The sequence below is a fragment of the Ammospiza caudacuta genome, chromosome 18 (genome assembly GCF_027887145.1).
Source record: "Ammospiza caudacuta isolate bAmmCau1 chromosome 18, bAmmCau1.pri, whole genome shotgun sequence".
Lineage (NCBI taxonomy): Eukaryota > Metazoa > Chordata > Aves > Passeriformes > Passerellidae > Ammospiza > Ammospiza caudacuta.
In genome coordinates this window covers 3,501,067-3,512,444 of record NC_080610.1, presented here as the reverse complement: position 1 = coordinate 3,512,444, position 11,378 = coordinate 3,501,067, and the positions used below count along the sequence as shown (strand labels likewise).

At 65.4% G+C, this 11,378-nt stretch overlaps 1 protein-coding gene across 2 annotated transcripts; it reads left to right on the top strand.

Moving 5' to 3' along the window:
- The first annotated feature begins 276 nt into the window (after positions 1 to 276).
- GAS2L1 (growth arrest specific 2 like 1) lies at positions 277 to 11,024 on the top strand. Of its 2 annotated transcripts, none has more exons than XM_058816773.1 (6): positions 277 to 379; positions 1,581 to 2,235; positions 5,208 to 5,315; positions 5,837 to 5,933; positions 7,487 to 7,739; positions 9,308 to 11,024. In XM_058816773.1, the coding sequence occupies exons 2-6, from the start codon at positions 1,591 to 1,593 to the stop codon at positions 10,299 to 10,301; spliced, it is 2,097 nt and encodes a 698-aa protein (XP_058672756.1). In that variant the 5' UTR covers positions 277 to 379; positions 1,581 to 1,590; the 3' UTR covers positions 10,302 to 11,024. The 2 variants fall into 2 exon arrangements, with proteins under 2 accessions (XP_058672756.1, XP_058672755.1); XM_058816772.1 differs by having other exon boundaries at positions 1,581 to 2,271.
- Positions 11,025 to 11,378: the final 354 nt, after the last annotated feature.

Genomic DNA, 11,378 nt, shown 5'->3' with positions numbered 1-11,378 from the left:
CCCCCCGTCTCTGTCTGTGCTGCTCCCCCCCCCGCCCGTGTCCGTGTCCCCCCTCAGGCCATGTCCCGTCCCCCCCTCCCCGTGTCAGTGTCCCCCCCGCTCCCGTCCCCGCCCGCCGCCGCCGCCGCCCCCGTCCCGGCCCTTTCTGGGCCGCCTCCAACTTCCCGGCCGGGGCGCGGCGGCGGCGGCGGCTCCGCGGGGCTGCGGCGGCCGAGCCTCGTTGGGCGCCCCCCGGGCCCCCCCGGCTCCCCCCCGGCCGCTGCGGGCGGCCGATGGCGGCGGGGGCCGCGGCGGGGCCCCCCCGGCGCTGGGAGCCGCGGCCCGGCCCGGCGCGGGGAGCGGGCCCGGCCCGGCCGTAGCGGAGCGCGGAGCGGCGGCGGTGAGTGCGGCCGGGGGGGTGGGCGGGAGGCCCCGGGCCCTGCGTCCCCTCCCCGCGTCCCCGCAGGTGCCGAGCCCCTCCCGCCGCCCCCGCTGGATCGGCCCGCAATGGGGAGCCCGGCGGCGAGAGGGACCCCCCCCCCCCGAGACAGAGACACCCCCGGGATGGACAGACGGCCCCCAAGGGACAGGGGGACCCCCGGTACCCACACCCCTGTGCACGGACATCCCCCTCCGAGGGTAGGGACCCCCCCGGCAGAGACAAGCCCTCCCGGCGGAAGGGGACCCCCCCATCCCCGCGGGAAGGACACCCCCGACAGGGACACCCCCTCCCGAGGGAAAGGGACACACCCCGAGAGGATCCCCCACTCTGGAAGGATGGAGACCACCCCCCAACAGGGTCCCCCCATCCCCGAGGGCAGCAGTGCCACCCCCCCCCCCCAGGTGAGAGGACCCTCCCCACAGGGACACCCCTCGGAAGGTAGGGGACACCCCCTCAGCAGCAGGGCCCCCCCAGGGGCAGGACCCCCCTCCCGGGGTGTGGGGCTGGGCTGGGGGTGCCAGTGGAGGTCAGGGTGACCCCCCTGCTGAGCCATCCCTGGCTCTTGTACCCCCACTCACGGCAGGAACAGCCGGGGCCTCCCCCAGGGGCAGCCCCCAACCCATGGCTGAGTGCTGGGACCCCAATCCCCCAAACCCCCAATTCCCCTCACCCCCTGCAGCCCCTCAGGGTTGAACCCCATCAGGGTAAAGGGGGGGCTCCCTGCCCCTGGCACTGCCATCTCTCGGGGTGTCACCTGCTCCAGGGTGGGGACATCGGGCTGAGGACACCCACCATGACTGGGCAGCTTTCAGGGCGGGGCTGGGGAGGGATGTCCCCTCTGTGCCCAGGGGTGGTATGGGTGACAAGGGACTCATTAACCTGGAGGGGGTCACAGGATGAGGTGACACGGAGTGGGGAATGGTGACACACATGGTGGGGGGACATGAGGGGAGGGGACATGGGCTGTGGGGGGGACACACGGGGTGGAGGGACGGGGGGGGGGCTGCAGGTCCTGGCAGGGATCAGGCAGGGGTAGAGGTGGCAGTGGTGGTGGTAACGTGGGGGAAACTGAGGCACAGAGGGGTCACCGAGGTTGGTGGGTGGTTTGGGGGGGCTTTGGGGGTTTCCTGCCCATGACAGCCCCCATTGTCCCCCGCAGGCACCTGGCCATGGCCGACCCCAGCCACATCCAGTCGGCTGCCTCCAAGAGCATCCGCCCGTTCCGCTCCAGCGAGGAGTACCTGGAGGCCATGAAGGAGGACCTGGCCGAGTGGTTCAACACCCTCTACGACCTGGACATCCAGGTGGACACCTTCCTGGAGAGCCTGGAGACGGGCTGTCACCTGTGCCGCCACGCCAACAACGTCAACCGCACCGCGCTGGACTTCCAGGAGCGGCACCCCGAGGCGGCCGCCCGCATGCGCGTGCCCCAGAACGAGGTGGTGTTCCAGGCCAAGAACGTGGTGCCCGGCTCCTTCATCGCCAGGGACAACGTCTCCAACTTCATCCAGTGGTGCCGGCAGGACCTGGGCATCCAGGACGTGCTCATGTTCGAGACCAACGACCTGGTGCTGAGGAAGAACGAGAAGAACTTTGTGCTCTGCCTGCTGGAGGTGGCCAGGAGGGGCTCCAAGTTCGGCATGCTGGCCCCCATGCTGATCCAGATGGAGGAGGAGATCGAGGAGGAGATGAGGGACCAAATGGCGGAGGGGGCGCCGGGCGCGCGCCGGGAGAGCCGGGAGCCGCGGGCGGGCGCCTTCCCCAGCCGGGCCCGGCCCGTGGCCCTGTGCGACCTCCGGAACCTGGACGAGCTGGTGAGACACGCGCTGCCCGCCGAGCCCTGCGCCTGGGTGAGGGCCCTGCGGCCACCCAGGCCGGGCCTCGCACGGTGCTCGGGGGAGCTCCTGCCCAGCCACCCCACGGGCGGCTCCGTGCTTCATGGAGCTCCTCTCTGTCCGCCCAACAGGGTGCCCTCTGGCTGCTGGGAGAACCTCTCTGTCCACCCAGTGGTCACTTGGAGGTCCCACTTCTCTATGGCCCATGGGAGAACCTCTCTGTCCACCCAGTGGTCACTCTGTGGTCACTAGGAGGTCTATGGCCCATGGGAGAACCTCTCTGTCCAGCCAGTGGTCATTCTATGGTCACTAGAAGGGCCTGTCTGTCTATGGCCCATGGAGGAACCTCTCTGTCCATCCAATGGTCACTCTGTGGTCTCTAGAAGGGCCCATCTATCTATGGCCCATGGGAGAGCCTCTCTGTCCACCCAGTGGTCATTCTGTGGTCACTAAGAGGTCCCACCTGTCTATTTCCCATGGAGGAACCTCTCTGTCTGCTCTGTGGTCATTCTGTGGTCACTACGAGGTCCCACCTGTTTATCACCGGTGGGAGAACCTCTCTGTCCACCCAGTGGTCATTAGGAGCTCCCACCTGTCTATGGCCCTCTCTGTCCACCCAATGGTCATTTTATGGTCACTAGGAGATCCCACCTCTCTGTGGTCAGCAGGAGGTTCTCCCTGTCCACCCAATGGTCACTCTGTGGCCACCAGGAGGTCCCACCTGTCTCTGTCCACCCAGCAGGGTCCATGGAGGGTCCCACCCATCTCTCTGGTCCCCAGGAGTCCTCTGTGTCTCTGTGGCCCCTGGGAGGTCCTGTCTGTGTGCTCCATGATCCATGGGAGCTCCCACCTGTCCCCCATGGCGGGGCATCCTCTGGTCCCTGGCAGGTCCCACCTGTCCCTGTGACCCCTGGCAGGTCCCCCTGCCCACCCTGCGCTCCACAGGATGTGCTCCACCCACGCACCCACCCCAGCTCTCCATGGCTACGGCAGCTCCTCCCCACGCACCGCGGCTCCCGTGGGGCCTCCTGTGCCCGCAGTCACAGCGGGGACACACACACCGGTGCCACCGGTGCCACCTGTGCCACCTGTGCCACCTGTGCCACCTGTGCCACCTGCTCCCCGCCAGGAGTGACCCACAGCGGTGCCACCCCAGGGAGGGACATGGGGACACGGCAGCCCCAATTTGGGGTGTCAGGAGGCGGTGCGGGGGCTCAGGCCGGATTAGAGGCGGGTGCGGGATCCGTCCCGCGGGTGAGCAGCGGATTAACCCGGGGGGGACAGGGGGGCTCTGTCCTCCCCTGCCTGCCTAAGCCTTTTTTTAATTGAAACCCCAATTCCTCATTAAGTCCCTCATTAAGGAGCATCCTGACCCCCCCCAATCCGCCCAGGGCTCCATCGGGGGGGGTCCCCCATGGCTGCCGCCCCCCCAAGCCCCCCTGGCCGGGCGCTCGCTGCATTTTTCCGGGCTGCGTAATTCCTCGCCATCCATCGGCTTTTATGGGCAGCGCCAGCGCCGGGGAGGAGCCTGGCGGGGCAGGACCCGGCCCGCCTGTCCCCAGGTGCCCCCCAGGGGTGACAGCAGGGTCACGACCCCTCCTCACTGCACCCCCCCCCGCTCCGTGACTCAGTTTCCCCGGTTTCCCCCGTCCGTGTCACCCGGATGGGAACCGGAGCGGCCACATCCTTCCTTCTTCCTTCCTCTCCCCGCTGTACGAACACCCCCCGAAATCACGGAATGATGGAGGAAACCCCAAATTTGGGGGCTCGGCGGCGCCGTGTCCCCCCCGCAGCCCCGGGCCGGGCAGGATCGGCCGCGTCCCCGCGTCCCCCGCGGCTCCCGGTTAATCCCTGACGTCAGGCCGGGGATAGAGGCGGCAGCTGGCACTGCCCGGCCGCCCCACAGCCCCGGGGTGCCCTGCCCGGCCCCCCAAACCCTCCCGTGCCACACCCGCGGGTTTGGAGGGAGGCAAACCCCCCGGATTCACCCCATTTCTGTGGGTTCTGCCCTATTTCTGGGGGATCTGGGGGTGAATCCCCCGCGGTTCAGCATCAGTGGGGTGGGGGATGTTGCGTGTGTGGACCCCAAATGAGGAGAGCTGTGCCCGGGGGTGCCCCACACGGGAGGAGACCCCGGCCCCGCTGCCCCCCCAGTGCTCCCCACAGAGCGTGGGGCACACAGAGCCCTCTGTGTGTGCCCATCTGAGGGACTGCCCCTATAGTGGGGATCCACACTGACCCTACAGGGGGGTCTGTGCCCCACCGACCCTATAGCAGGGGTTTCTGTGCCCACCTGCCCTATAGTGGAGGGTCCATGCCTCACCAGCCCTATAACACTGACCCTATAGGGGGACATCTGTGCCCACCTGCCATGTAATGATGGGTCTGTGCCCCACTGACCCTGTAACTGGGGGTTCTGTGCCCACCAGCCCTATGGCAGGGGGTCTGTACCTACTGATCCTATACCAGGGGGTCTGTGCCCCACTGACCCTGTATAGGGGGGTTTTTATGGCCACTGGCCCTATAGTGGAGGGTCCATGCCTCACTCGCCCTATAACTGACCCCTATAACGGGGTTTGTGCTCACTGACCATATAGGAGGACATCTGTGCCCACCTGCCCTATAACTGGAGGGTCTGCACCCCACCGGCCCTATAGGGGGGTTTTTATGCCCACCAGCCCTATAACTCTTTCTCACTGGCCCTATAACAGTGGGTCTGTACCTACTGATCCTATACCAGGGGGTCTGTGCCCCACTGACCCTGTAGGGGGGTTTCTATGCCCACCTTGCCAGGGTCTATGCCCTGCTTGCCCCATAATGGGGTGTGTGCCCCAGCAGCTCTGTAACGGGGGTCTGTGCCCCACCGGCCCTATAGAGGGGGGGTTCTGGACCCCGCCGATCCTACAGCAGGGCGTCCCCACCCCGCTGACCCCTCCCCTGTGTGCCCGCAGGTGCGGGAGATCCTGGGCTGCTGCTCCTGCCCCTCGCAGTTCCCCATGGTCAAGGTCTCGGAGGGCAAGTACAAAGTGGGCGACTCCAACACGCTCATCTTCGTCAGAGTAAGAGCCACCCCCTCCCCATTGTCCCTCCCCTTGCCCCATTGTCCCCACTCACCCCATTGTCCCCTCTAACCCCATTGTCCCCACTCACCCCATTGTCCCTCCTCTCATCCCATTGTCCCCTCCTCACCTCATTGTCCCCCCCCCACCCCATTGTCCCTCCTCTTATCCCATTGTCCCCTCCTCACCTCATTGTCCCCACTCACCCCATTGTCCCTCCTCTCATCCCATTGTCTCTCCTCACCTCATTGTCCCCCTCTCCCCATTATCCCTCCCCTCATCCCATTGTCCCTCCTTTCACCCCACTGTCCCCCCTTCAGCCCATTGTCCCCCCTCCCCTCATTATCACCCCTCACCCCGTTATCCCCCCATTACCCCGGGCCCCTCCGCCCTCTCCTTCCCCCGTTCCCGGGCAGGGTTTGTGGGGTCCCGAGCTGGGTTTCCCGCCCATGCCGCGTCCCGGGGTGGCTTTGGTGGCCTTGGTGGCCTTTGGGGCCGGCAGGTGACAGCGCTGCCCGCAGGTGCTGCGGAGCCACGTCATGGTGCGGGTTGGCGGCGGCTGGGACACCCTGGAGCATTACCTGGACAAGCACGACCCGTGTCGCTGTGCTGCCCTCTGTGAGTGTCACCCCGCAGCCCCTGCCACCCCCCCGGCACGATCCTGGCTCCTGGGGGTTCCATTCCTGGCTCTCCAAGGGATCCGTGCCTGGATTCTCAATAGGGCCCCTTTCCCTGGTTCTCTGTGGGGTTTTGTTCCCTGATTTTCTATGGGGTTCCATTCCCTGGCTCTCCATGGGTTCCATTCCTGGGTTCTCCCTGGGGCCCCTTTCCCTGGTTCTCTGTGGGGTTTTCTTCCCTGATGTTCTGTGGGGTTCCATTCTCTGGTTCTCCATGGGTTCTGTTCCCAAATTCTCCCTGAGCTCCATTCCCTGGCTCTCTATGGGGCCTCTTTCCCTGGTTCTCTATGGGGTTTTGTTCCCTGATTTTCTGTGGGGCTCCATTCCCTGGCTTTCCATGGGATTCTGTTCTCTGGTTCTCTGTGGGGTTTTGTTCCCTGATCTTCTGCAGGGTTCCATTCCCTGGCTCTCCATGGGTTCTGTTCCCAGATTTTCCCTGGGGCTCTGTTCTTTGTGGGGCTCTTCTCCTGGTTCTCTATGGGGTTTTGTTCCCTGATTTTCTATGGGGTTCCATTCCCTGGATTTCCCTGGGACTCTGTTCTCTGGTTCTCTGTGGGGTTTTGTTCCCTGATCTGTGAGGTTCCATCCCCTGGTTCTCCATGGATTCTGTTCCCAGATTTCTCCCTAGGGCTCCATTCTCTGTGGGGCTCTTCTCCCTGATTCTCTGTGGGGTTTTGTTACTTGATTTTCTATGGGGTTCCATTCCCTGGCTCTCCATGGATTCTGGTCCTGGATTCTCCCAGGGGCCCCTTTCCCTGGTTCTCTATGGTGTTTTCTTCCCTGATTTTCTATGGGGTTCCATTCCCTGGTTCTCCATGGGTTCTGTTCCCAGATTCTCCCTGGGGTTCTGTTCTCTGTGGGGTTTTGTGGGACTCTTCTCCCTGGTTCTCTGTGAGGTTTTGTTCCCTGATTTTCTGTGAGGTTCCATTCCCTGTGAGGCTCCATTCTCTGGTTCTCTGTGGGGTTTTGTTCCCTAATCCTCTGTGGGGTTCCATTCCCTGGCTCTCCTTGCGACACTGTTGCTGATTTTCCATGGGGCTCCACTCCCTGGTTCTTTGCAGTGCTCTGTTTGGTGGGGCTCCATTCCCTGATTTTCTCTGGGGTTCTGTTCCCTGTTTCCCCATGGGGCTCCCTCCCCTGCCTCTCTGTATGTTCCAGTCCTGATTTTCCATGGGTTCCATTCCTTGGTTCTCTATGGCTCTCCCTGATTTTCTTTGGGGTTCTGTTCCCTGTTTCCCCCTGCATTTCCCTTCCTTGGTTCTCCCTGATTTTCTCTGGGGTTCCTTTCCCTGGGGCTGGGCTCCTCAGGGCACTGATCCTGCTGGAAGGGGGAGAAGGGCAGTGACAAAAGTGGAGGTTTTTCCCCAAATTCCCGGGGTGTCACCACCTCCGGGAGTAGCCCGGCTGGAAAATGGGGATGTGGGGATGGAAGGGAAGGGGAAGGGGAAGGGGTTGCTGAGCGCTGTCCCCCTGACCTCCCCTCTGTCCCCCCAGCTCACCGCCTGCCGCAGCCCCGCGCCCCGGGCATGTCCCCCCAAAAAGCGGCTCCCGGCGCCTCCTCCTCGTCGTCCCGCACCTCCAGCCCCAGCGTCCCCCGGCGCCCCCGGCCCGCCGCGACCCCCCAGCCCCGGGGGGACCCCCCGAAGCCCCCCCGGCAGGAGGGGTTGCCCCCCCGGGGCGGAGCCGCCCCCTGCCCCGGCAGCCCCTCCCGGAGCCCCGCCGAGCCGCGGGCAGCGGGGACCCCCAGGTACGGCCCCACCGGGGCTGGGGGGGACCCCAAAACTGCGCCGAGACCCCGCGGCAAGGGCTGAGCCCCACGAGGGGCTGGGGGAACGGGGGCGGTAATGGGGAAAGGGATGGGGAGACACTGGGAACAATGGGAGGTACTGGGGGGGAATGGGGTAACTGGGCTGAACTGGGAGATGCAATGGGGGGATCGTGGGGGACAGTGGGGGGCAGTGAGGGGGAAATGGAATCAGTGGGGGCAGTGGGGGGAAATGAGGAGCAAATGGGGGAATCATTTGGGGAGTGGGAGGTACGTGAGGGTGAATTGGGGGTGCAATGGGGAAATTATGGGGGAAAATGGAGGGCAGTGAGTGGTACTGAGGGGGCAGTGGGGTGAATTTGGGGTGAAATGGGGGTGCAGCAGGAAAGAATGGGGGAATGGGGGTGCACTTAGGGAAGGCAGGGGAGGAGAAATGGGGGATGACAATGGGGGTTCGGTGGGGGGCTATGGGGACAGACGATGGGGCACTGGGAGGTGATGGGGGTGGAATGGGGGGACAGTGGGAGAGGGAAATGGGCAAAGCAATGGGGGATCAATGGAGGGGAATAGTGGGGGGCAGCAGGGGGGAGGGAAGGGGGGCCACAAGGGGGAAATGGGGGGGTGCATTGGGAGCTGTGGGATTTTGTGGGGGTTCAATGGAGGGGAACAATGGGGACAATAGGGGTTCACTGGGGTGCAGTGGGGGAACAAGGGGGAATGGAATGAAGGGGCAGTAGGGGAAATGGGGGTCCAGTGGGGTGTGAAATGGAGGGGGATGGGATTGGCACGGGGGGAATGTGGGGGGCCATGGGGGAGTTCAGAGCAGGGAGTGTGCAGGGGGGGAAATGGGGTGCAATGGAGGGAATGTTGGGTGCAGTGGGGGTGAGGCAGGAGAATGAGAGTGGAATGGGAGGATTCAATGGGGGTTTAATGGAGGGGGAAATGGGGGACAGTGGGGAGGGAAATGGGGTTCTGGGGTGTGCAGTGAGGAGCAATGGGCAGTGAAGGGAGAGAACAGGGGGGGTTTAATGGGGAGGCAAGGGGAAGGGAAATGGGGTTCGATAGTGGGAATATGGGGTTCAGTGGGGGTGCAGTGAAGATGGAAATGGCGTTTAAGGTGGGGGGGGTGTGGAGTGCAATGGGGGTGCAGTGAGGAGGAATGGGGATAAAGGGGGAAGAATGAACTGGTGCAGTGAGGGGGGAAATGGGGTGCAATGGAAGGAGTGTGGGGAGAATGGGCAGGGTTGGGTGGGGAGAGGTGCCATGGGGGCACACTGGGGGGGGTTCCACGAGGAGGGGTGCAATGGGGGATTTTAATGGGGGAATGCAATGGGTGGGGGCACCGTGGGGTTCCACGAGGAGGGGTGCAATGGGGGGGTTCCATGAGGAGGGGTGAAATGGGGGATCTTAATGAGGGAATGCAATAGGGGGGCACTGGGGGCGCTCCACGAGGAGGGGTGCAAGGGGGGTTATCCATGTGGGGGTTCATGGAGTCTGTGCAGTCGGGGGGTGCCCTGTGGGGTCACCAGTGTTCTCACTCCCCCCTCCAGGCCCCGCGGCCCCGCTCGCTCCCGGCGCTGTTCCGGTGACAGCGACTCCTCGGCCGCCTCGGCGCAGAGCGGCCCCCGCCGCCCCCCGGCCCGCCGGGACCCCCCGGACCCGCCCGCCCCGGGCTCCCCCCGCGCCTCCCGCAGCCCCGGGCGCGGCTCGGCGCCGCTGCTGCTCATCCGCCGCCGGCCCGACGGGCAGCACTCGTGGGCACGGGCCGAGCCCCCCCCGGCCGGGAGCCCCGGCGGGCGGCGCGACCCCCGGCCGAGCCCCGGGGACCCCGAGGAGCTGGCGCGGCGGCTGCGGGCCCCGCGCTGGCTGGAGCCCGGGCAGGAGCAGCGGCTGTTCCAGCGGCTGGAGGAGGAGTTCCTGGCCAACACGCGGCTGCTGGAGCAGCTGGGGGACACGGAGAGCGCCCCGCCTGCGCCCCCCGCCGCCGCCGCTGCTGACTCGGCCTATTGCTCCTCGTCATCCTCATCTTCCTCCCTGAACGTGTTCGCCAAGCACGGGCTGCCCGCCGAGGAGGGGCGGCGGGGCGGGAGCAGCGACGGGAACAACAACGGGAACAACAACGGGAACGGCAACGGGAACAGCAACGGGAACCACGGCGGGTGCCCCTCGCTGCCGCCCAACCCCGGCCTGGCGGACGCGAGGCGCCGCTCCACCTTCTCCAGCTCCTCGGACGAGAGCTGCTGCTTCCCGGCCTCGTGGGACAACCACCGGGACACGGCGGGGAACCCCGGCTCCGACACCGACTGGGCCGCGGGGGAGGACGAGCTGATGGAGATGGAGGAGAGCCCCGGGCCGGGGGTCCCCGCGGCCCCGCGGCGGCCCTGGGCCAAGCCCCGGCTGGACACGCAGCCCCACAGGGCGCCCTCCCGCATCCCCACGCCCCAGCGGGCCCCCAACGGCAGCGCCAGGGCCTGGGGGGCTCTGCAGGGCGCCCCCTCCTCCCTCCTGGACCGCGAGGGGCCGGAGGAGAACGCCTGGCCATGAGGGGTCAATGGCAGCTCCTGGGGACAGCCCTGCGCTGCTGGGGACGGTGGAGGTGGCACCCAGCCAGGCCATGGCCACAGAGCTGGGGTGGCCGGGACCTCTGCACTTGGTGACTGTTGGCATTGGGGGTCCCTGCAAGGAGCCCCCAGCCCCAGAGGGTGCCAGGGGTGTCCCCATGGCCTGGGAGCAGTTCCAGTGGGGCAGGTATGTGGGCAGGGCAGGGTGGCCAGAGCAGAGCTGGGAATGGGGCTGGAGAGCACCCAGTTCTCTTCATCTCCTCACTCTTCTCCACTTGTTTTCCTTATCTTGACCTTCTCTTCTTGTCTTCTCCTCCTCTTCTTGCTATTCTTGTCATCCTCCTCCTCCTCCTCCTCTCATCTTCTCTCTTCTTTTGGGCTGCCTCCTCCTCTTCTCTTCTTGGCCTTCACATCGTTATCCCTCATCATCTTCTCTTCTTGACCTTCCCCTCTTTTCTTCTTGGCCTCATCATCACCACCTTGGCCACTTTGTCCTCTCCAGCCCTGAGATGACTTGGGGACATACAGTTTGTCACCACCAGCCCTGTTTCAGGGCAGGGGGGTCACTGTTCCCTCTCCAGCCCCCAGCACTGCCCCCAGCTCGTGTTGATGTCCCCAGGGTGGGACAGGGCTGTGTCTCCAGCCCAGGCCACTGAGCCCCCACCCCTGCATGTCCTCTGCAGCCAGTAAAGACCAACGGAGCTGAGCCCACCCTGTCTGCTCATCTGTCCAGGGGGATTCAGCCCCCAGGCCCCAGGGAGGGAGGCTCTGGGGGTGCCAGCAGGGGTGGGAGCAGTGAAGAGCTGGGTCCCAATGTCCTGGACCCCATTACAGCCACTGGAACCCTCCAGAGGTGTCCCTGGAGCCCAAAGTGGTGCCCCATGGCCAGGGACCTTCATCCCAGGGCTGCTGGCCCAGGGGGACACAGCAGTTGTGGGTCACCAGGAGGGTCCAGATTGTGGTGGTGACTTCCCTGCTGTGACTTTGGGGGTTCCAAAGCAGGGTGCCCACTGTGCTCCCTGCACACCTGCTCTGCTGTCCAGCCCCAGAGTGGTGCTGG